The following is a 24,742-nucleotide window of genomic DNA, read 5'->3' as shown; positions in this document are numbered from 1 at the left end:
CTGTTTTGCCTCATCACAGCTTCTAAATGTCTAAGTATTAGAAATAATTCAAAGATATTTGATTAGCAGAAAACCTCACAGATTCAAAGATGACAGCAAACGTTGATTTAAAAAAAAAAAATATTAAGTATGTATGCACAACCCATACATTTTTTCCGCTAAAATAAAAATTCATTGCACTCCCTATTTGTTTCCTGCTTCTCCAAAATGTACATCTTTTACCAAGTAGAGCTGCATCAAGGAAGTTACCATCTGATGGCCTTAAAAACATGAAAATGAGTTCATCTGCAATATACAGTGAGATTGTAGAGCTGGAAGATTTGTGATACATACTGTATTAAGTATCTGCTAATTTAAAAACCAAAACAAAACCAAACCAAAGCTAAATCATCACATATAATTTAAAAGGCGCCTGCTTATGTGCAGTTGCATTGCCCGGTGATGGCAGATCCTGAATGCAGGTGTCCTATGACATTCTAGGGTATTTTCTAATAAATAATCCAAGCACTGAATCAGCGGCACGTTTCTGTGCGTGCCAGCTGTAAGAATATGAGTAATACTACTGATTTCTCTGCTACTCAGTTAGAAAATGACAGCGCCTGTCTTGACAAATGCGTTGAATTCATACCAAACCTTTCTGAAAAGGTACAAAGGTTTTACGAAAGCCTGGAAATGACAGAACTACTGAAGTGCAACAGCACGTCTACCAGACTGCACTTTAAAAAGGCAGAGAGGCTGTATATTGATTAGGATGGAGGCAGCGGGTACTTGAAATGATTTCTAACTCATTTAAGAAAACGCCAGCCTATTGAAGAGGCGATACATAATACTTTGGGATGTTCCACAGCTTTTCGGTGGCCGGCAGCAGGTCCAGCGAGACAGCTTGGGCTGGTCAGCGTGTGGTGTCTCTGGAGCGAGCCGATGCAGCTGGCGGAGGTCGTGGCGCTTCCTTCGCTGACTTGGGGTCCCGGTGCGCTGGTTTTTCTTCCCCACCATCTCTCTGTCAGCACCTAAGGTATAGTCCCACCTGATGTCCTCAAACTGGAACATCAACAGGCGGGTTGGTGAATTGATCACCATCCTGGCGCAGGGAAGGAAAAGCCCAGGTATCACCAACACAGCGGTTACTACCGCAGGGGCCCACCGCAGGGGCCCGTTCGCTTCTGTGCAACACAAAACCCGAGAGCGCTTAAACAGGTCGGAGATAACCATCACTTGTTTGAGGAGGCAGCAGCAGCAATTAGTCCCAGCAATCAGACGCTGCACGTTTTGACTCATACTCTGTATGAGCAATACGGGGCTCTTTGCGTTCAGTGCTACAGCAAAATTAGTTTTGAAATAGTTAGGATGAAAATTGCCAACAGTGGCCTGAGCTAGATCAGTGCAATGCCAAAAGAACCTGGAGATACCATATCATTAGGGACTTCGAAACCTGAATTGGAGGGGTGTACTGGGTCTGGCTGGGATGGAGTTAGTTTTCTTCATAGCAGCCCATATACTGCTGTCTTTGAGAATTGTGAGTAAAACAGCCTTGATAACACACCGGTGGTTTAGCTATTGCTTACACAGAACCTGGGAACTACCTTTAGGTTAGAGGTGCAGAAGTGAATGAACCTGGAAGTATTTTCCATCATTGGCTTTTATAAAGAAGCAGTAGGTCAGGGGCCAGGCAAAGGCTTTGTCAAGCCTCGGCTTGATTCTCCAGCCTCTTAATAAATTTGGGTTCTGAATTCAGCCATACAGTTGGATCTATATCTGAAGCTATATAGAAAAAGGAATTTGTACATTGCTGAGTGGACTAAGAAAATCTCTTTTCAGCCATTGTTAACAAACCCGTATTATTAAAGCAGTCAATAAGCAGTGGAGCCCTTTAAAACTTGTTTGTGAGAAGGACAGTAAAAGGAAAAATACACAGTTCCTTAAATTACAATATAATCTACCTAATTCGGTTCAGAGACTGATGGCAGCTGTTGTCACCGACCTGTTTCCTGCAACATAGAAAGAAGATATGGGGTCTCCTCTGCTGTTGGCCATCAACACTTTCAAGCAGCTTCCAGTCAAGTAGTTAAATATACGAATCTTTCCGTCAGCACAGCCACTGATGACTCTGAGATAGAGGAACTCCAGAGACAGAACTTCCCTGAAAACACAACACGTAAAATGTTGGTACATTCACAAGGAGACACAATCGACTACCTCTTTTGTCCTGGAGGAGGTGCAAAGGTTTGCTTCCATCAACAGGCTAAACAGAGGAGCTGATTTAAAGGTCCAAGAGTGAAGTCCTTCACAATCACTCCATGTCCAAACCAACCAACCCAGTGCATCCTCATAGCAACCAGTATGGTTATGGCCATCTGCTGCATTTTAGATTCCATTTTTATGTCTAGGAAAGTTAATTAAAGCAATATGATGCTACACTTTTCACAGTACTAATATACAATTAAAGTATTAGAAAATGGCATAACATACAGTTGGTAGGGTTCAGCGTGTAACTCGGCCACCTCCAACATAGACAGTGTCTATTCTTGACCAGGTAGTGTGATATCTTGTTGCATATTGGTTGGGATCCTTGAAATACTGGACTATGCACTGTCAGTCTTAAGTCATCCCTGTTTGTGAGCAAGTGGTTGTCTATTTGCGTTTTAGGTTGTTATAGGTCTTAACTGACAGAGACTGGTTGTGACCATGTAGTACCTGACACAGTTTATAAGATGGCGAATGTTGAAAGCCAGGATATTTCAAGTACTAGGACTGATAATTAAGGCATTTTCTGTTCCTGTAAGGGAAATATTTTCTTTACAGATTTAGTAGACTGTTGAATACAGCTTGAGACACATTGGATTCCTACTTCGGGTGGCGGAAGGCTATTAGGCATCTCTTAAGGTTTCCCAACATGCTCCATCCCAGGACATATCTGTCGGTGCTTCCTGTGACTAGATGCCACTGATCAAAGGACAAGCACTTAACTGGGCCTTGGTGCCCCTCTATTGTCTGCAAAGTAAAAGAAATAGGTGCCACACCATCAGCAATCTGGATGTAAATACGGCAAGATATCTTACAGCATTCACCATACCAGCCTCATATACTATATTGTAGTTTTATTTGGTGTCATTATAATACACCAGTACACCCTGTGGATAACTGTGATAGTTTTATAGTCACTCGTAGGAAATATTCTGGGCTTGTTGCTGGTGATAAGCTACTAGCATGAAATTAAAATCCGTTTTCCACCTTTATTACATGTGCCAAATAGATGTTACTGCACCGAGACCTTTGTGCTGTATTGAATGTTCACCCAGGAGAGAAGAGAGTGGACTGTCCTGACTGTGGTGGAAGGGCCAATCGCGAACTTAGCTCAGCTGGACCTGGTCTTTCTTGCATCTGAGATGCATCTCGATTTGCCACTCTCTTCCTCACAGGCAGAAAGAGCTTCCCTCCTCTCAGAGATGTGGACTGATACTGATTTTAGATACCTGCTTAGCAGACTCTGGCCTCAATCTTTACATTGCAGAGCAGCTATCCAGCTGCTTCACCTTTGTAAACTGGTTCTGAGAGCAAGTTTCATATTTCAGGCTAACCCATGACACCTCCAGCCCCAAGAGCTTGGCTTGTTAGTGGAGCCCTCCCACCCTCTTCCCAGGTTCTGAATGTTTCTACAGGAGCAGAGAAGAATGTATCTACAGAGGACAAGTAATGATGGGTGTTAAGCAAGGCAAATCAGAACCTGGGTTAAAATTGATGGTTGTTTGCAAATTAATTTTTATAATTTTTGCTTACAGGTAATTCTGTGGTTTCTTTTACCAGTTTAGACTGCTTTTGGTTTTGTTTTGGGGATTTTTTTTTTTAGAAAGTCTTCGGCAAAACCAGAAAGCTATGATAAACTAACACAGAAGATTTTTGAACATTGAGCACAAAATTATCCACGCAAGAAGAAACTTACTTTGACCAGAGTGCCCCTATCAGCACACCAGACTTTCACCAGCCCTCGGTCACACCCGCTGACAACATGTGTACCATCCATCTTAACCACCCAAACAGCACTGTTGTGCTTCAGAGTCCTGAGACACCTCCCACTCTCCAGGTTCCACACTGGTAGGGGCAAAGGGGAGAAATATTACAAATATATATGCCCCAATGATAAGTTTTGGTGAGTACAACATGAATTAAAAAATACTGTTGAAATTACAGTTACACCTTGTACCCGCAGCTCTGCACGAAGCCAAGTGTTTGACTTAGGAAGTATAATATTGTGGCAAAAATTTTAAATGCAAAGTCCAGAAAACAGCACATCTTTTTCATTCTTACTCTGTAAGCTAATAATGAGGTGTCCTGGGTTACAGTGTAAAATGTGCCAAAAGGAAAAAAAATATTCTATTACCATCTTCAGGAGCTGTTGAGACCAGGTGGGGCGGTGCTCCCTGCCTCCCCCCTCTGGACTATCTCCTGTTAATGGCCCATCAAGGAACTGCCTCAGGACTCCCCATCCCATTGTGAGATGCTCCGCCCGGGGGGGGGGGGGCGGGGGGGGGCGGAAGGAGCCAAGTAGTCCATGCCAAATAAAACCGGAGATTTTGAACACCCTAGCAGCCTTCTTCCACTGGATTCCCAGAGGAGTTTTCCCCCCCACTGGAGTTCCAGAGGACAAGAGCTACCTACCTACCACTGGACCTTCGGAGGAAGACCAGACTCTTTTACCTGATCGCTGCTTCCACAGCACTACACCCATCGCTTCAGGAGGACTGCAGCCATCATCTTACCGGACTGCTACTGCCACCCTAACAGGGTGTCAGGTTGTATTCCTGACTCTGTCAGTGTAAACCAGTGGGTTGTTTGTTTTTTCCCTGCCTTGTTTTATATATATATATATATATTAGTAAAGAACTGTTATTCCTATTCCCCATATCTTTGCCTAAACGCCCGTTAATTTCAAAATTATAATAATTTGGAGGGAAGGGGGTTGCACTTTCCATTTCAAGGGAGGCTCCTGCCTTCCTCCACAGACACCTGTCTTTCAAACCAAGACATGAGGAAACCTCTGGCAAAGCTGAAAGTTAATACGGCTTTCCCAGGAGTTGGTCTGACCCTATAAACACAAAGACATTAAAACTGAATAAAAGCAGAAATTATGAGAATGTATTCAAGTGGCACAGAGACCTTGTGTGTGCACAGCTTAGGCTTTTCTGGAAGCAAAAATATGAGTCACTAAAATTCACCCTCTGATTTATAGACTCACTTTCGTGCTCACACACTGCATGTGTCACACTCATCCCAACCCCCAGGTACTCTGCCCATTGCTCACTGCTGTGTGCCTTTGGCTGGGAAGCTCCTAGTCTTGGCTCTCACCTTTCACCATCCCATCTCTGGCTCCTGACACAAACTGCTCTTTGTGTAAATCCAAGCAGGTGATTGTCCCACAGTGACCATTGAAGATTTTCACACAAGCACCACTGTATATATTCCAGCATCTAGAAAGGACGACCGAAAAGGGAATACGGTGATCAACTTAATTGACGGCTTATTCATTTTATTCATTATTCCCTACTTAATGGGCCCAGCTCTTCTCCCATATGTGCTAGGTTAAAATCAGGAGTCATTCCACTGAGGTGTTGGAGGATTTGCAATGATCAAGTCAGGCTTAATATTAAACTTTTACCCATGTACTTTGTTCTTCCACCTCCAAACTGCCTGGAAACATGGCATGGTTCCCTTCAATTAACCTTAAAATGTGGAGCTTTACAAGATAAGGTTGTTTCTTTACTGGCTGGTGCCAAGATGATTTCTGTTGACTTTTCCTAGAAAACTCAAGCCTGCACTTAAACAAACAGCCCTTTTGGAGCCTGAATTGCTGTAAACTCTTTCCCCTTTTGTTCTGTGCTGCCTTTGCTGAAGGGGTGCAATTGCCATGCCAGCGCCAGACAAGCTGCTGCTTTGCTTTTCACCCCTCGGTGACAAGTGTGGGAGCTGATCATCTCCACCCCTTGTTTCAGGGTGCAGTACCTGGAAAGGAGTAGCTGTACAGCAGGTACCAGGGCGTTGAGCCTGCTTAGCACAAGCCTAATAAAATCTCACAGAGAAACCCAGCCTCCCTGAACTTGATGCTGATGTTAGCAAGGTCAGAATCTCACTGCAAGTGCTTATTTGGCGTTTTAAGGTACTTTAGGGAAACCTGTGCATCTCTATGTCTTCCTATTTTGTCACTCAGTACTGGTTGAAACTGGGAGAGAGAAGCTGCGCTATGTGAGTGGGGGATGTGTTCCCTTATCTACTGTCCTTTCTTCATTACTGTGATGAAAGTGATGGAAAGTGGATTCCTAAAGATTGGAGTGAGTCCTAAAGAAGGACTCAAGTTTCATTTTCCCTAGATTTGCCAAGGGGCTGGTGTCCCATGGCACAGCCCCAGCACTGCTCACCTGATGCTGAGATCGAAGCTTGCGCTGAGAACAAACCCTTTCTTCTCATTGAGGAAGAGGGCTTTGATGCTCCCAGCATGGCCAGAGAGCAGAGGCGGCACTTCTTTCATTCCCAACATACCAAGAAGCCTCACTTTTCGGTCTGCAGAGCCAATGGCTACCAGGTTTCCACCGCTGTAATGGATTACTCGGCTTTGGTCTGATCTGGATAAGAAGCAGTGACTGAGGTGAGCTTTAGCCAGCTAACAAGGTACAACAGGTCTAAGACTGTGACAAGCGTTTCTCTAATGTTTAATGGTCCTCACTGGGCAGCCTGGTGGGCAATACGCTTAAGTGGGTGAATCCTTTGCAGGGCACCACAACCAAGGTCCCCAGTTCTGCATACCCAAATTTGTGTCTGGAGGGTAAGCTTAAAGAGGGGAGAGGGCTCCTCCCTGCCTCATAACCCTTGTGATACACTGTGGATTGCTAACCCTTCGGTCTTCAAAAATAACTTATCTTGGTATCTTTCTAAAAAACTGGATATGACACTGAGGATTTCTTAATATGGATGCTAAGACACCCTTCTGCAGCCATATATTCTCACAGCAGGATCACAGGGAATAGGACAACTTTTCAGAAGCTGCTGTTTGGCCCTGCAGCTGGGCAGTCTACTCACTGGTCCATGAGGACACGGGTATTGTAGGAGCCACAGAAGACATTTCTCTCTTCCAGATGGATTGTGTCAGTTTTCAGACCACGGTAGGCCGCCTGCATATCGTCTTCCTTCTCCTGATGGAAAGAAAAATAGGGGAAAGTAACTGGGAGAAGGAGGAATGCAGCATTATTCCATAGTGTTAAACTTACGAGCTTGGTCCCCACTATAGTGACAAGACCAACAGAGAGAGAAAGTGTTGGTGAGGAATACCTGGAGTGCGGGAAATCCCTGGTTAGCGCAGAAACAAGGGTTGTTCCCATGCCGTGTTCCGTGGCAAAAATGGAAGAGCCGACAGCTGCACCCTTCATTCTTTGGGGAAAAGGCCGTGACCTTGTGATGCTGCCCAGCTTTGCCAGCACTCCCGGCCGCAAGGCTGTGCCTGCGACTGGGGGACGCATTAGGACAAGGCCTGAGTTCAGGGATGCAGGCTCCCTCCCCTGCAAGAAGGTGCTGAGCAAGCACTGATCCTTCTGAATTGCTCACAATGGTGTGAGCCAGAAACGGGAGTGGGAGAAGAGCAAAGCAACTCCCAATTCACCATCCACCATGTCCTCCTTCCTCCCCAAATACTGAATGCAGGATCCATGGAAGGCAAACAACTTCTGACATACCTTTGTTTTACTTCCCCAATTGTGGTCCTTCACTTCGATGACATCACCCTCTTCGTTTAACTGTGGAATTGTCACCGCGACTGTTTTAGCATAGTTTGAAACAGCTCCTCTAGGGCACGACCCCTGCAATACACCAGTAGAGGCAGCACAGTCACTGCAGAGCCCACGCACACGAGGATGCTGCTCATGTGCTGATGCTTCAGCATCTTCGCGGGATGCTGATGTGACGTGCAAAGCTGAGCTGCATACACTAGCTTGTTTAAGACACCTGGCTTGCATTTACCACTTTTCCAGTATCCGATTTAACTTCTTGTGAAAAATAATAGCTTTTTATTTTTTTTCCAAACTCTAGCTTTTAATAAGCTGCAAAACTTCAAAGTGCATCTCATCTTTGGTGAGCACTCAGTTGATTCAGAATCAAACCCACTGAGACAAGAGGCTCTCTAAATATCTTTATCAATATTGAAGATTCATTTTTAATGTGTGAAACTTTCCATTAAGTCTTCTTTGAATGCTAGCACAGAGCTGAGATTTCAATGCCCTCTTCACAAATCAAAGCACACAGAGACTCCTAACTACCTCTTTGGGGATTTACCTTTACACTTAGCTTGGAGTATGGCAGGTCTGTACTAACCAGGACAAGCCCTTCCTAGAAGTTCTGCTTTACTGTGTCCCAACCACCAGCTCTGACTTCTCGCAGAGAAACCTAGCACTTCCATCTTCCTACGTGGAGCAAATAAAGCTCAGTTTTGAGCTGCCTCAGGGAGCCATTGTAGCTCTGCCCAATTTCCACTGGCAAGTCCAGTATTGTGACCAAGCTCTTGTTTCTTGATTACAAGGATGATTTGATCCGTTTTCAGAGTCACAGGCTCTCTAAAGCTCAGTAAAAGCTATTCTGTTGTGCTTACTTGTGACAGTATGAACATCTAACCTGATTTAACTCTGCAGGTGGAAGAAGAAGGAACAGGGCGAAGTTGGGAGGTCGCCTCTAGTAAAAGTATCTCCGTCTAGTGGCTGAGGCAGTAGCAGAAAGATACCTTCTTTTTAAAGTGCCTAATAATGGCAGAAGCCCAGGCATCATACCTGCAAATCCAGGATCTTCTCCTGTATTATGCTTTGACATACACGTTCCCTCTTGACTTCTTTGACTAGAAAAGCCCAGTATCTACTCACAGCAGTGCATATGTTGAGGGATTTTTGATCCAAAAGCCCTGAAAAATTAAAGGGACAGATTGGCTGACCCCTATCCACACTAAGAGACCATTCATTACCCTGAGGGGAAACCACCCTTGGCAAATCAGAGCAGCTTTACCCAGGATGTACATGGAGAGGTGAGGTGGCAGGCAGCAAATGAAGTCCTTGGATTGGTTGACATTAGAGGGTGGCTGGAGAGGTGCAGGAGCCACGGTGACATTTTGAGCAGTTAAGGACATAATAGGTGAGTTGTTCTTTGCATCAGGACCCTCCTGGATGAGGCAGTCGGTGTTTTGGGGCCAGAAGCACATTGCTGGTGGTTGACCACCTAAAAGATGGGAATTTACAGTCTTGTAAGTGCTTGAGCTTTGGTGGCTACTACTGGTACTGTTAGTAATGCACTGCAAGAGTTGGTTGCTCTTAATCTGACTCTTCTGCAGCCCCTTTGGTACTGTATCATTCAAAGGAAAACACTGAAAACATTCAGGGTCTTGCAGGACAGTTCACACCAGCCAGGTTTGAGGGCACAGAATGACAACTCTTCCCACTCACCGCTGCCCTGAAGGGTAGCGAGGGCTCTTCACAGCTGGAAAAACTGGGTGATCAGAGGGGTGACAGGAGAACCTGGGTGAGCTTGGTGGGGACAGCGTGACAGTTTTCTCTTTAGAATCACGAGAGCCTTTACCTCCTCCACCTCTGTCTACAGCAGTCACCAGCATGGGAGGGTGACTGCCCCAGACTGAGGGGGAATACACAACAACTTCATGCCAAGGACATAGCACTTCTTCAGCACTTCATTAGATTTTCTTCACTAAAAATATGACTTGGGTTATGACATTGTAGAAGGAAAGAAAGGGGGACAAATTTCTCTGTTGTCCCTGAGATAGTGGCAGGCTAAAACACAGCTAATGTCCTTCTCACCTTAGTTTTTGCTGGTGTCCACATACACCTCCAGCATCTTTGCCAAACCAAACCCCTCACGGTGTAAGGCTTTCCCTCCCTTTAGGGCCGACACCAGCCACAGTGTTTTAGAATTCAGGTTGTGCTGGTGGAAGACCTCACACCTGGCAGAACAACACCTCAGTCGGCAGAAGGGAAGATGCTGTCTTTCATCTCTTCACGAAGAGCATACTGTCAGCACCTCAGCAAGCTTGGGAAGTGACTGGGAGCGAAGACAAGCATCTGTTGAATGGCATCACCTCCTCTTGCACGGTACTTTGAACTTTCCAGTTAACTATTGCCGTGGCCTGCCATGCTTTTTTCCAGAACTGTTCCTAGGCAGTGCCAGTTGTCAGTGTGCTCGTATGAAACACCATAGATTTCCCCCCCTGCCCCCAGTATTAAATACTTGGGTAGTGGTACTGTCATATCAAGCTGGCCAGTTCTTGCAGATGAGGTGTTACTTTTAAGGGCTGCAGAAGAAGTGCTAGCAGACCATAGTGGAAATCGAATCTGGGCACTGGGCTGAGGATAGCTATCTTCCTCGAAGCTGCTTTGGGATTCAGCAGATAATCCATCTACGTGTTCCTCTGGAATAATTAAGCGAATAGTCAAACCTTACAGTAGCTGAATTAGGGGATTGCAGGAGTTAGAATAGCATATTAAGTATCTAATAAATAAATTATGCTATATTATTTATTCTGTCCCTTCTAGCTGTGCAGAATTAGTCCCTTCAGCAGTTTCTTTACTATGGTTTTCATTACTTAAAACTTTCGATTCACAGCCAGCCCTCCTGAGATGTGCCGCCCAGAAGAATTCAGGAAGAAGTTTTTTCATTACCTTTTTGTCAGCTGTACTCTGTTATAAGCTGTATTCCTCTTCCCTTTAACGACCACCCCATTTACAGGGTTAGTGTACGCTGGCACACACATGCAGGCTGGCACGGAGGCAGAGCTGCCCCCGGGAGGCTGATGCTGGCTCAGGATAAAGCTGCCAGGTCTGAGTCCCATCTGGCCTCACCTGCTGCCAGAACACCCCATTCCCTCCGTGACCTTCACTCACCCCCACCTTTGCCCACTCATTTCCTACAGCTGGAAGGATCAGACCCCTGACTGATACTAGATTTGCAGTATTAACCAGAACGTTAATAGCACAACGCAAACAAAGCTACAGCTAACTGTTATGTTGGCTGGGTGGTTTCTTTTGGCAGTAACCCTTGGCACCACCTGCACGGGGAATTTTGGCACATGCAGTAAAATACCTGCTAGAGAGGGGAAGAGCCAGAGCATCAGCATCGGGACCTGCCAGGCTGCTGCAGATGGCAGAAAGGAACCTGCGGAATGTTACTTCCAGCTTAGCACCACCCTGGACCACAACACCCTAGTGCTTGTACCCTAGAGGTAGCTCTGATGAAGCCTGGGCATCTTTCCCAGCTTTGGGCTGGCCCAGAGCATGACCCGAGAGAGCTCAGGGGCAGATCTTGATCTGGGGCACAAACAGAGGGTGACTGCAGCACTCAATATCCCCCAAGGGACATGGCATACTCACAAACAGCTGGTGATCCCAGCCCTACCACTCTGAAACTTGTTCCCCAGACAGGGAAGAACAGTGGCAAGGTCTGCATGCCCTTTCTCTTCACCACTGGCCCTGCAGGGACAGGCGCTGTTAAAGCCCACACGCCCTGCTCATGGGTGACGTCCTCCTGCACAGCCAGTTACTTTCAGCTTGTGGTAACCTCGGCCACCTCGCAAGTCTGAGCTGCGAGAAAACAAGAGGATTTCTGGAGCTCAGGGGAATCCAGTGTGGCCTCAGCAAGGCAGTACCTGCCTTTCATAGAATCATTAGGTTGGAAAAGACCTCCAAGATCATCAGGTCCAACCGTTGACCTAACACCACCGTGCTCACTAAACCATGTCCTGAATTGCCAAATCAACATGTTTTTTGATCACCTCCAGGGACGGTGACTCCACCACCTCCCTGGGCAGCCTGTGCTGATGTTTGACTACTCTTTCAGTAAAGAAATTTTTCCTCGTATCCAATCTAAACCTCCCCTGGCACAACTTGAGGCCATTTCCTCTTGTCCTATCACTTGTTACCCGGGAGAAGAGACCAGCCCCCACCTCACCACAGCCTCCTTTCAGGCAGTTGCAGAGAGCGATAAGGTCTCCCCTCAGCCTCCTCTTCTCCAGGCTGAACAACCCCAGCTCCCTCAGCCGCTCCCCACCAGACCTGTTCTCTAAACCCCTCACCAGCTTCCTTGCCCTTCTCTGGACACGCTCCAGCACCTCAATGTCCTTCCCAAAACCTCCCGCACTATTCGAGGGGCGGCCTCACCAGTGCCGAGTACCGGGGCACGGCCACCTCCCTACGCCGTTACCCCCCGAAGGCACCAAAGGGGAAACCACCCCGGCACCAGCACCCCCAAACCACCCAGCCCCGCCGGCCTGACCGCCCTGGCCGGGCGGGTTTCGGTGTCCTGATGGACGGACGGCAGGAGCAGCACCCCTGCAGGTCTGTCCCCTGCCCCAGTGTCCCCGGGTCCCACGCACAGCCGGCGGTGGCAGGGGCGACCACCGGGACCCTCCCCGGGTATGCTGCCGCCTCGGTGCCGCTTACCTGTCCCCGGCGGGTGGCCAGGCTGTCCCGCCCGTCCCCGCCGCGTCGCGGCTGCTAGGAGACACCCGCTACCGTAAACCCCCGCCCGGCCGTATTGCCCCTAATAGCCGCCCCTCCCGCCCGCGGCCGCGGAGCCCCCGGAGCAGAGGCGGCTGGAAAGCGAAGCAAACGGGTGTGGAACGTCCCGGGGAAGCGGGAGCACGGTTGGGCTTTGGACACTGCGGCGTGTGGCTCTTAAAGACAGAAACCCAGAGGCAATGGGTGTAAGCTGGACAGGGCTGCTCTGTTTGGGAAGAAATGGTGCAGAGATACTTCGTGATCAAGTTACTCTGGTCAAACATGTATTTATTTATTTATTTTTACTTAGTTTCCTGAGTCCCCAGCTTGAAAAAAATGCCTCATTTAGTCATCTGAGTCAAAAACGCGTGTAGAATAAGAGCGAAGGCTGGTTCGTCCATCGCTTGGGAGAAGGCAGGAGGATTAACTAGGTCATTAAAAAAACCAACTTTTGACAAGAAAACAGAGCATGGCAGAACAGCCCAGGTGGGAAAGCAGCAGAACGGGCAGGCAGCAATAAAGTCATACCTCCCCAAGCAATAATCGTACCCTTGTCATCCCTTGCAGAGGTGGGCACAAATGCATTAGGACAGCAGGGCCACGTACCTGGGTCTTGCTCTGTGCCCACAGGTTTGGGGCTCTCACTGGGCCTGTTTAGCTCTTTCCCTTGTTGGAGGAGGAGTGGAAAAGGCAGGAGAACACGACACGCTCTGCCCTGCAGAGATTTCTCTGCTGCCAGTGCAGCAGTTGCGAGTTTGGTGCATGCAAAACATGCAAAGCTGTCAGCCCTAGGGGCTCAGGCACCCAAGCTGCCATCCCACACCCATCCCCACACGGGATTTTAATGCAACTCTTTGGCAGAGCGTGCAGAGGAAAGCAGGGCTCCAGCCTCAGCCCTTCTTCTCCAGTGCAGGGTTGTTTTCCTGCCACAAAAAGCTACTTACAGCAAATCACCTTGTCACCAGTTCCAAACCCAGCTACAGGCCGCCTCTGTGTACTTGCTTGTTTAATTAAATCAAAGCTTGGAGTTCCCCTCTGCAGAGATCACAACCCTTCCCAGAGATGCACTTCACTCCGTGTGCACAGAAATGCTCCTCTCACAGTGGTATCTGGGAAATAATCTTTACTTGCAAAGTGGCCCATTTGGGATGGCAGCACCCACCATCGAGAAACTACTGTCCCAGGGTGAGAGAAGTCCCCAACATCCCCGATCTCACCTACCTCCAGGAGGGCACAGCCACCTCTCCCCAGCACAGGCTCCCTGCTCTCTCCCTCTCATGCTTGCAGGGAGGTGCAAGCACCCCAGCAAGGCAACACCCACCAAAACCAGCCCCAAGACCCCCATATAACCCCAGCTGCCTCCCTGTCCTCCAGCCTCAGGCTTCCTAGAGACCCCCAGCCCCACTGCTGAGACAATTCCCTCTGCAACAAGCCCAGCCCCCTGGCCAGGGGGAACAGGAAGGCTGGGAGCATGTCCCACACTGCCAGCTCCTCTCAGATAACCCCGAGTTACTTTACTAGCTGCACATCAGTACACAGAGCTGAACCAGCACCTGAGGGCATTGCCTAGAGGTAAACATTGATGTGAAGGACCTCAGAAAAGCACAGCCCAGCAGCCAAGATAGCAAGCTGAATATTTTTGTTTGTTTTGGTTTTCTCTCTTCTACTCTCCCACACAGTCCTCCTGAGCTACAGCTTTTCTGTGCTGCAACTCAGCTCTTTCATTGGAAACTCTTTCTCCAGCTGAAAGCTTTGCTGCTGCTAGGGCTCAGGTGGCTCTGCCTGTCCCTGGTGCAGGCAGGGCTGCCTGCCTGGGGAGCCCTCCCCTCGGTCAGAGCCATGGGGATTAGTGTTTTGAAGCAAGCAATAAATTCCTGAGATACATAAGATTCATTTGAAGATTAAAGCCACGGAGGCAAATCAGCTAAAACAAACTGAATGTTTTCCTGGCTCAATCTGTCCTGGGACACACAAAAACCTGGGAAAGATGAAGACACTCTGGGAACAGACATGGAGCTGAAGTCCCATATCTGAGAGATTTGCCCTGGGAAGAACTGGGCGCAATGGGAAACATACTGGTTTTCCATGGCCTGGAGACACATTCAGCTGCCTGCCGGGGGAAGGAGGAGCCCAGGCTGTCGCTGAGGCTGAGTGAGGTGGGCATGTGTCCGGGTCATTTTTCCCTTGCACAAGTGTAACACCTTTTTCCTTAAATTCCCAATGTTTTGGAATAAAGGCTGTAGAGGGCCTGGAGACTAGCAAGTAAATCCCTCTTCATGCAGGGGTGGTTAAAGCAGTGCAAGCACAGACATATTGAACACCCTGAGAAGGATGCAGTAGGTTTGGTGGCAAAATACTTCTTGCTTCCCAAGCACAGCACCCCTCTTCGACAGCACATTTCCCCCCGCGCATTGTTTTTTGTGGCCTAAGGGTTGTTCACAAGGGTTTCATCCCTGGGCAGAGGGAGACGGGGATGGGAGTGAGCGTGGTTTGCAGTGTCGCAGAATGCTGGAGGGTACAGAGAGGGAGCAAAGCAGGGAAGCAGAAGTATTAGGTGCTTGTCACCTTGGTTGTTGTGGCTGGCTCACTCACCCCCTGTGAAGGGCAGGGAGGCCTGAGTATCACCACCCTTATGTCAAGAAGCTCCGTGAGTGTCTTTATAAACACCAGCATCCAGCCACGATGGTTATTTTTATTGCAGAAGCACTCTTAATCTCTCACCAGAAGGAGGGAGCACCCAGCTTGGCGAGCTCCAGGCAGCCCTGCCACAAGGAGCTACAGGCTCAGTCAGAGCCGATAGGTACATGAGGAGGAAAACCAGTGCTGTCTTCCTCGTGTTACTGGGGTGTGGAGGTGAAGGGTTGGGAGCAGGTTGCCCATGGAGCTGGTGGCAGAGAGGCCTGGCAGTTCTCTGAGGAGAAGCTCAAAGCTCAAAGCAACCCTCCTGCTTGGTGGCTGCTGCTGTAGCATTCATGGTCGCATGGCTTGCTCTGATTTCAGAAGAAGCAGAGGCACCTGGAAGACCCCTTCCTTCTCCCCGCTGCTCTCTGCCTCACAGGATACCGGGCGCCGAATGGCAAAGAAATTGCCGGGTATCGCCCTGCTCTCTATCCCAATCCATAGGGAGAATAAGTCTGTCTCCCTGTAGTCGATGGCGAGCTGGAAGGTGAAGCTCTGCAGGAGTGTGGTGAGGAAAAGGAAGAGCTCGATGCGGGCGAGAGCCTCTCCTGGGCACATCCGCTTCCCTGGGGGCACAGAAAGGGGAGGGTGAGCAGAGGGCTGATGGCTTCATCCAGCGTTTGGGGAAAAAAGGGCATAAAAGGACAGCAACAAAGCTCGTAATAAGGGTGTAATTTGGTGCCAACTGATACTCATGTTGGCAGTCCCTGAAGTGGAGCCGCTGCAGGCAGGGTGCTGGCACAGGCAGTGTGCAGGGCTGAGCACTGACCTGCCGAGAAAGCCATGAAGGCTTTGTGCTTCTTGAACTTGCCCTTCTCATCCAAGAAGTGGCCTGGGTCGACTTCTTTGGGGTTCTTCCATTGGGTTGGATCCGTATGCATGGAAGAAAACACTGGAATAACAGCCGTGCCCTGCAGGAGAGGGACGGGGCAGGGGAGCAAGGAAGGACATCAGTACTGCAACACAGGGCTCTAGTGAGATGGATTAGCAAATGAGGAGCAGCTGGGGGGGTGCAGGGGGAGGCTGGGTGCACACCTGATGCCCACCCAAATGCCCATGGGGAGGCAGCCCGGAGCAGTGGCTCTGTGCCAGGCAGGGACAACTAACGTGGGGCTCAGCTGTCCCCATGGTCCTGCTGGTTTCTGTGCGGCTCCTGGGAGAGAAATTATTGAGTTATTCCCATTGGTTTATGTTAAAACCTCTCTTGCTGCACAAAGTCCAAAGGAGGGAGGTATTCCTTCAAGGTGGGTGCCGTACAAAATGCTTGCAGTCAAACCTGGACTGGTGGCCGTCCCCAGATCTGCCGAGGAGGTGGGGGCTGGCTTGGCCCCAAAACAGGGTGAGCTCAGGCTCCTAGCCTCAGCAACCCTGCACATCTCCCTGGTGGAACGAGGTATTTTCCAGAACAGGCAGGGGACATGGGTGTGTGGGCAGAACTGGCAGCAGCATTCACCTCCTTCTACACCTCCGCTAAAAGGTTATCGCCCTCTTCCCCCGCCAAGGGTTGCGAAAGACCCAGGACCTTCAGGAGTGATTAAACAATCCGAGGGCAAAGGTGAGTCTCACTCAAGCGCCCCTGCCACCCCTCCATGGGGGGATACTGAGGCTCCAGGGCTGCGACACCTACCTTGGGGATGATGTGGCCTCTGAACATGACGTCCTGCGTCGTCATCCGTGGGAAATTCTCAGTGCGGGTCTTGTGGAAGCGCTGCAGCTCGTGGATCACCGCGTTGGTGTACGGCATCCTCAGCTTGTCCTCTGTGCTGGGAGCACGACTGGTGCCCACCACCGCGTCGATCTCCTCTTGGACCTTGGCTAGGGAAAAGGCAGGCGTGGAGCTGTGGTGCTTGCTGTGCAACACCCCCTGCAATTTCTTACTGGCCTCCATGGGCAGCTATCCTACACAGGAAGATCTAGCAGAGATGGAACAACCTGGTATAACCCCTTGTAGAGACCACAAAAAGGGTCTCTGTCCTCATGCCTCCCCGCATCAGGCAGATTCAAAGCATCTCTCATAGGCCAGTCCGGGGCCATCTGCACAGGCAGGGGTGGAGAAAAGGGAACAGGTACCCAGATCCCTCTGGCCTGTGTGAATCTGTGTCTAATGGCTCTCACCCTTGGGTGACCCATGCTGGATGATTCTGATCTCCTCCCAAACAGGACCCTCCAGGGTTGGAACTCTCTGCGGCTTTGTTTCACCATGACCTCCTCAGCCACAGAGAGCAGTTGCATTTTGCTGCCCTTACCTTGAATATGGGGGTATTTTGCCAGGGTCAAGAGAAAGAAGACCAAGGCACTACTAGTAGTCAGTGTCCCGGCACCAAAGAGGTTGAATACTGACATGACCAAGTCTTCAGTGCTGTACATGTTCTCTGGGCTGCTCTTCTCCTGCAAGGATACGGTGGGAAGGGGACTCAGTATCATCTGGGTGATTTTCCAGGCTGCTGCCAGGCCTGGAGGGCAGCCCTCATCCCCCTTTGCACCATCTCTACCTTCTCCGCTTTTATAAGGAAACAGTCAATGTAGTCCCGGGGGCAGCTGGGATCCAGCGTGAGCTTGTGAAGCTCGACTCTTTCTCGGATGTAGTCTTTCAGCTTCTCGCACTCGGCCAGGACTTTCCTGTGTGGCCCTGGGAGATGGTTCATGATGTTGGGGAAAGTGTTGTAGACCTGCAGATAGGGGAGGCACAGGGGGGCTCAGGTGCCTGGAATGAGCTTCCCACACCTTCCCTCAAAGCCATGCTGTCCCATCAAAGCCAAGGAGTGGCCCAAAGCTAAGGAGCATCCCTCAACTGCCCAAGTGCGTCAGACATGAAGGTGCTGACCGCAGCAAGGGCGCCTACCATAGCAATGGGGGAGAGGAAAAAGCTGTTGTAATTCCCGATCACTTTCAGTAGCTCCAGAAAGGCCGTGTCGCTGTAGCTGTAACGGCTCCCAAAGACAACAGAGCAGATCACATTGGAAACTGCATGTCTCAACATCGTAACTGGCTCAAAAATGTTTCCTGCAGCCACAGAACAGGCAAGAAAGGCACCAAAAAGTCAACAGTTATTTATCTGCTTCAACACCCTTCCTCCCCCTTCGAGCCCCTGTCCTTTGGACTCTGAGCCCTGGCTGAATCTGCTGGGTCTAACAGCCAGAGCAAATAATCCTCCTGAGCTGTGGGTTCCTACGTCTACCTCCCTGCTCCTAAACCGCGCCCCAGTGGTCAGGACTGAGGAAAGAAGAGTCATCTCCAGGTGCTTTAGGCTCCTGATGATGTGCCCTGGGGATCTGGGGGGCTGCAGAGCATCTCCCTGTGGCAACCAACTCCTTGCCAGCACCGCTCACTGGAGGCAGAGGAGCCAGCGTACAACTGAATTTCCATCTTCTCTTCTATTCTGGAAGCCCCAGAAGAGGTGGTGGCACTGGCAGCAGCTCAGTTTTGTTGCAGAGGATGTCGCCCTGATAAGCCCTGTGTGGCCAGGGCAGTATCTTATTTGTTCATTCTCGATGCCATGCAGTTTAGTTTCCTATTTGTGTTCTTTTGGCATGAAATGTCCCTCAGTGGTTGCCACCCCCTGCACCAGTTCAGGAGCAGGATCTCCCACCCTGGCCTTTAAGCCATGACGGTGGCACATCCCTGCTGCTCTCTCTGGGTAGGATGGGGCTAGGTCTAAGCCCTTTCTCTACAAGGATCATCCACACCAGCCATTGCAAACAGCTCTGGGGGCACACGTGTCCAGTGAGGCTGTTGTGTGTCCTCCGCCTGCCGCAGGGGCCAGGGTGGACGGGACCCATGTCACCTTTGAATTTTGTGAGCAGTTCCACCAGGTGCTGGGCCTCCATCTGCACCCGCTGCGACATGGAGCTCTTCCCCATCCCAAAGTCCCGCAGGGTGCTGAGCGTGAACCTCCGCAGCTCCTGCCACTTCTTCTCATTTTTGGAGAGAAAACCTGGAGAGAGGCAGCGGAGACCACTCACCTGCCTGCCCTGCCGCTCCTCCCCAGGATCAGGGGACCCTGCTTTGAGCGCAGCTGAGGAGCAATAGGGCAGTAAGCCAGGGAATGATCCTGGTGTGTGCACAGTGTCCTTGAAAGGCCGAGGATCTCTACAGAAGCTCTGAACAAATTGGGAACTGGCTAAGTGGAATTAATACTGTCCTTGGACAAGAGGACTTAGTAGTTGGAGGGACTTGCAAAGTGGTAAATTGATGTTTGAGGTCTTGGGTGTTGAGTCCTTCACTAGTCAGGAGCATGTCCAGCTGCAGTCAGGGACTTCTGCTCACCCAGAGATCAATAGTGTCTAGAAGAAATCCAGACACCTACCGTAGTCTTTCGATAGCTGCACCAGAAGCGGTATTTCAGGTCTCCCTCCAAACTCCTCGGGGTGGCCCAGCAGAGCATCCTTCACCACCTCGTACCCACAGAGCACCACCACTGGCTTCAGCCCCAGCCAGATGGTGAAAATGGGGCCATACGTGCTGCTGAGCTGGGGGAGGACAGGAAAGCTGTGGTGACTGAGGGTCCTGCACCCCAGCCTTTTGTTTAATTTTAAATTGGGTCTCATGACCGCCGGGCTGGTGAATGTGCGGGCAGGGAGGGGAAGCGCCTCCCTTGAAGCCGACATCCTCGCCCCTCTCCCATCCCAGCCCTCTCCCTGGGAGGTTTCTGATCCCAATGCCACTTTGGGGGTTCAAAGTATCATCTCTGGGAAGCAGGTCTGGATGGCGGCAGTGCTGCAGCCCAGAGGGTGGCTAGTGTCACCGCCATGATTCCCTTACAGGAGGAGAAAGAGTTCAATAACAGTATTGATTATGCTCCCAGTAGCAGGGATGTAGGCAATTCTGGCGGAACAAGAGAAAAAGGAGGGAAAAAGAGAAAAGAAAGGTAGGAAAACAGTCACCTGCACGATTTCCCTTTTATTTTGATATGAGACATTCACACTTTCTGTCCTGCCAGGGCTGGGACCAGGTCTGGCACTGCCAGTTCCTTTCTTACCTTCTCATAGGCCCTGTAGAGGGGCAGGACATCCTTTTGCCATAGGTTGCCCAGAATGGGCCATGGGGCCGGTCCAGGAGGCAGTCGGCTTCTCTTCTTATTGCTTCTTGAGACCAGGAACCACAGGATGGAGAGGAGGAGGGTAATGAGTACCCCAGCCAATCCAGCATCCATCCTCACCCGTGCTGGTGAGCAGGAAAAAAAGTTCAAGAAATTCCCTCTCCAGGAAGAAAATCACAACAATGAGCAATGAGCAGAGAGGAACCAAAACCTGCTGCCTCTGCCCTTCCTTGTGCTTTATATAGACACAGCCCTTCCCACAACCCCCAGGGTTGTCTCCTGCATGTCCCCTCACCACTCTCTGAGTGGTCAGTGACACGGAGATGCTGTTTCCTCCTGGCCAAATACCTACCTGACCCCGCCGTGTTGTAACACGGATCTCGAAATACTGACATGGGGTGCCGGAAGCTTTGCAAAACCCCGTAGATGAGCCAGGGGAGATAACGGCTCTCCCCTCCCTGCGTTCCTGGGTCACTTTTTCTCAATGCTCCCGTTCAGTGGCATGCAACGGTGGAAGCTTCCACTGTCCTGGCAAAACCTCGCATGTCACTGCCAGGTCATTGTCCATTTGATTACCGGTGCAGTGACCCAGGAAGGGACATTCTTGTAAACAGAAATGGTGGTAACCCAGAAGCGGGGCACATGTGGCTGGTCAGGTACCTGTTGGGTGACAATTTTCTACCATGCTCCTTTCTGACGGAAAATGGATCAGAAAATAGGAAACCCACATTTTTTTCTGAAATACTTTGGGGTTCTGCTTGGGTTTTGGAAGAACATCAACCCAAGGTGTTGCGGTTGTTGCAGGCATGGTGTTAATCCTTGCCCAGGCTCCTCTGGCCTCTTCAGGTCTCCTCTGATGTTTTTGAGAGTCTCGCTCTGAGCACCAGCACATCTGGCTGCTCATGAGCACATCTGGCACTGGCTCAGCCACCACACCTCTGCTCAAGAGCACTTGCAGCCCTTGACTGAGCGAGCTGGTCGCAAGCCAGTTCCCAGCAAAGGATGCAATCTCTCCTGGAGGAGAGAATTGGAGGAAAAGAGGGAGAAGGTTAGATTTCATGCTTGTCCCTACAGTGGAAGGAGACCCTCAGCATAGAGCATTAAATGGTATTTGCTGAGAGGAGCCTGAGTTATAATGCTTGCCCAGAGCAGAGCATCTCCCCGCATCCAGCCGCGGGATGAATGGCTGGGAACCAGGACTGCGTTTGGGCAGGGCTGATAGAACCAGCCAGGACCTTTGCACCTGCACCCATTTTTGGCCACATAGCAGGGTGGTTCACAGGTGTCAGGCCAGGGATGCTTAGTGCTGCCAGCCGGGCTCATCCCAGCCGGGCTATGGGGGATGCTGCCCCATGGCCACAGTATGATTCCTTACGTGTACACACCAAATCTCTCTCAAATCACCAAAAAGTGACTAGCAATGAACCTCCCGCAGCTCTGGGACTGCTCTGTTTCAATATTTTGATTTTTTTTTTTCCCCCTTGCCCCATGCTGTTGGGGGCTGGAGGGGGCTCCTGTCTCCACCAGCACTGCAAACGCACTCAGCAAAAGGGGGTTTGGGAGGAGAGGGTCGTGGCGGCTGGATGGGCAGCCCCACAGTGGTGCCAGGAGCCCTGTAGCTGACACCCACTGGGGCTGTGGCCAGGAGGTTACTGTGACTCACTTGTTTACCCTGTCCTGTCCTGTCCTGTCTCGTCCCTGCACTTCCCAAGAATTGCTCTCAATTCTTGACTTGGGTGCGAGCAAGTGGGGAGCTTTGCTCAGGGAGGTGATGTAGTGACAGGGATTTTGGCGGGGGGGGGGGGGGGGGAGGTGTATGTGAACAGCCTTTTGGTGACTGACACTGTTTTTTCCATGGCAGCCGAACAATACAAAGGAATCACTTGAACAACAGGAAAAGAAACAGCCGTGGGAATTAGTCTGAGCTGCAAAGTTTAAATCCGATGGAAAATTCCCTCTTCTGCAGGCAAGCTCAGGCAGAGCCATGGCTGCCTGCCTGGACACCAACAGCATTTCGGTGCAACACTCATTGCTACAGCAGTTTTTTGAAAGGTAAGAATGCAAAAAAAAAGTGTTGTTATATCACATTTTATTAATGAAAATGAGAAAACAAACAAATCACTCTGGAATTTGTGAGTTCAGGGCACCAGACAAGAAGTTTAACACAGGGATGATGAAATTTTGCGTTTGTCTCCTTGAACTGCTTGATGAAACTTTGCTCTAAGTTTCTCTTCATAGTCTATAGAATAAACTAAACCAAAAGACCCCAAGTAGAGGGTCCGTGTAGTATCTCTTGTCAAGCATGCAGAAAAAAAAGGGAAAGGTAGAAGTGTTGACTAAACCTTTAGCAGCTGAACAGCACTTTGCCTGAAGACATCACAGAAGGGAGGAGCACAGATAGGCTTTAGTGCAGCTGCTTCAGCACTTTGCAGGGCTGGGACATAGAGTGAGCCCAAACTGCCTCATGTGGACCTAAAACCACCAGTACTTTGTCCATCTTTCTGCTGATTTTCTTACAAGGGCTTTTGGAGAGCAGGTGTCTGTAGAGAAGCAGGCTGCTGCAAGGCTCTGGGATCCCTTCAGGAGCAGTTGGTGAGCCTTTTCTGCCCCAAAAACTAAAATAGCAGGGGAAGGTCAGCTAACGACCCACATGGAAGAACTTGTGTGACATGAACAAAAAAAGGGACAATGTTTTGACTTCTAAAAAAATAAAAAATCCATTTAGAGATTGCCATGGCCTTTGGATTTTAATTGAAAGTCATGTTTTGGGACTAAACTCATGCAGAAATAGCATGTAAAAGCAATTGGGGAGCAGAGCATCCCATGCTTGCCCCGCAGTGTCTGGATGCTCTCAGGGCACAGGGGGGATGCCTGGTCCTGGCCATGCCTGGTCCTGGTGCCAGGATGGAGCCTGGCTCCTGCCTGCCACGCTGCAGCTCTGCCAGGGACAGGGAAAAGCATTGCTCGATTAAATGCTCATGTTGCTGGGTCAGACCCAGAATATAACAGAGGGGTAGAGTGAAGGAGTTAAAAGAAACGGTGCTCGTAGGGTATTTTTAGGTGTAGACGTGTATTCGGAAAAGCTGCGAGGCAAACACAGCAGTGCAGAAGTGAGAGAAGATGACTTCAGTTAAATAAAGCAGTCAATAAACTGTCTGGGTTATTAGATCTAGGAAGATCTGCCGGAGGAAATCGTAATGGTTGTTCCTGTCTCTCAGCTAGCGCTTCTCTGCAGTCGGAGTCAAAAAACATTGGCAAGGATCCGGACACAGCCTATGTCATGGGGAGGAGGATGGGGAGCAGAGCCACCGCACAGCATGGCCGGGAATAGGGTCTGACTGAGGGCTCACAGCTACAGAAACACCAAGTCACCGAGGCTAGAGGCACCCTGGAAGTCATCTCCTCCAACTTCCTGGTCCAGCAGGACCAGCAGGAGGAGGCTGCTCCAGGCCATGTCTAGTTGGGCTTTGCATACCTCCAAGGATGGAGACTCCACAACCTCCCTGAGCAACCTCCTCCCATGTTCAACCGCCCTCACAATAAAATAGTATTTTCTTACGTTTAAGGAGAATTTCCTGTATTTCAATTTGTTCCTGTTGCCTCTTGTCACTTGGCACCTTGGAGAAGAGTCTGGCCAGGTCTCCTTTACCCCTCTCCACCAAGCATTTATCCTCATGGATAAGATCTCCTTGATACATCTCCTCTTCAGGCTGAACCACCCCAGCTCTCTCAGCCTCTCATCAGCAAGATGCTCCAGGCCCTTAGTGTTTGCTGAACTTGCTCCAGCATGTCCACATCTCTCTTGTACTGGGGATCCCAATGTGGAATACAGCATCCAGATATGTGTCACCAGCTCTGAGCAGAGGGATCTGCTCCTTGACCCACTGGTGATGCTCTGCCTGATGTAGCTGAGGAGGCTGGTGGTCTTCGCTGTGAGAGTGCATTGCTGGCCATGGTCAGCTCAGTCTCCTCCAGGACCCCCAAGGCCATCTCTGCCCAGCTGCTTTCAGCTGGGTGGCCCAGGCGTGTCCTGATGCCAGGGGCAGGACTGGGCACTTCCGCTACCTGAAAAGCCCCAGGTCTCTCTCATCCCATTTCTCCAGCCTGTCCAGGTCCCTCTGGGTGGCAGCATGACCTCCCAGTTCAGTGACATCTGCCAACTCGCTGAGGGTGCACCCTGCCCCATCCTCCAGGTCATTAATTAATGAAGATGTTAAACAAGATCAGACCCAGTATTGACCCGTGGGCTACACCGCTAGTTACTGGCCTTCAACCAGACTACATCCCAGCGAGGATCACACTCTGGGTGCCCATGGTTGGTGCTTGGGGGCTGGATGGGCCACCCCGCCCACCACCAACCCCCTGCCCCGAGGCAGCCTCTACCTGCGATGGCATGCGGGTCAGCCGAGTACTCCTGCACGTCCACCACGCAGCAGTCCAGGGAGGCCTTGAGCTTCTTCAGCTTGGAGGCCGAGGGAGCCACTCGGAAGAGACCCTTCAC

The 24,742-nt window shown here is 50.1% G+C and overlaps 2 protein-coding genes across 2 annotated transcripts; both read right to left on the bottom strand.

Annotated features, from left to right (window-relative positions):
- Window positions 1-789: 789 nt before the first annotated feature.
- On the bottom strand, window positions 790-10,861 carry FBXW10B (F-box and WD repeat domain containing 10B). The gene is made up of 13 exons (XM_086473529.1): window positions 10,692-10,861; window positions 9,894-9,976; window positions 9,598-9,651; window positions 9,031-9,240; window positions 8,802-8,929; window positions 7,719-7,841; window positions 7,069-7,181; window positions 6,411-6,614; window positions 5,344-5,465; window positions 3,941-4,089; window positions 2,849-2,991; window positions 1,982-2,140; window positions 790-1,081 (listed from the first exon to the last, which is right to left on the bottom strand). Exons 1-13 carry the CDS (start codon window positions 10,859-10,861, stop codon window positions 790-792), a joined length of 1,950 nt encoding a protein of 649 aa, XP_086329655.1.
- A 4,633-nt stretch (window positions 10,862-15,494) lies between these two features.
- On the bottom strand, window positions 15,495-20,355 carry LOC104343172 (cytochrome P450 2C5). Its single transcript, XM_009946985.2, has 9 exons — window positions 20,182-20,355; window positions 19,510-19,672; window positions 18,988-19,137; window positions 18,046-18,206; window positions 17,696-17,872; window positions 17,450-17,591; window positions 16,831-17,018; window positions 15,973-16,114; window positions 15,495-15,769 (listed from the first exon to the last, which is right to left on the bottom strand). Exons 1-9 carry the CDS (start codon window positions 20,353-20,355, stop codon window positions 15,495-15,497), a joined length of 1,572 nt encoding a protein of 523 aa, XP_009945287.2.
- Between the last annotated feature and the right edge of the window lie 4,387 nt (window positions 20,356-24,742).

The sequence above is a fragment of the Leptosomus discolor genome, chromosome 15 (genome assembly GCF_034619465.1).
Source record: "Leptosomus discolor isolate bLepDis1 chromosome 15, bLepDis1.hap2, whole genome shotgun sequence".
NCBI lineage: Eukaryota > Metazoa > Chordata > Aves > Leptosomiformes > Leptosomidae > Leptosomus > Leptosomus discolor.
The sequence above is the reverse complement of the archived record's forward strand: the minus strand, read 5'-3'. Positions and strand labels throughout refer to the sequence as shown.

Excerpts from the sequence above, each read along its gene's own strand:
- FBXW10B (XM_086473529.1), bottom strand. The coding sequence starts at position 10,861 with ATGGGACTCAGACCTGGCAGCTTTATCCTGAGCCAGCATCAGCCTCCC. Across the intron at positions 9,241-9,597 it reads TGTAGACAGAGGTGGAGGAG|GTGGTCAACCACCAGCAATG; the intron begins GTAAAGGCTCTC and ends CCCATCTTTTAG. Across the intron at positions 2,141-2,848 it reads ATAGCCTTCCGCCACCCGAA|GGAAGTTCTGTCTCTGGAGT; the intron begins GTAGGAATCCAA and ends TTGTGTTTTCAG.
- LOC104343172 (XM_009946985.2), bottom strand. The coding sequence starts at position 20,355 with ATGGATGCTGGATTGGCTGGGGTACTCATTACCCTCCTCCTCTCCATC. Across the intron at positions 17,873-18,045 it reads TCCTCTCCCCCATTGCTATG|GTCTACAACACTTTCCCCAA; the intron begins GTAGGCGCCCTT and ends CCCTATCTGCAG. Across the intron at positions 16,115-16,830 it reads GAGGCCACATCATCCCCAAG|GGCACGGCTGTTATTCCAGT; the intron begins GTAGGTGTCGCA and ends CCTCTCCTGCAG.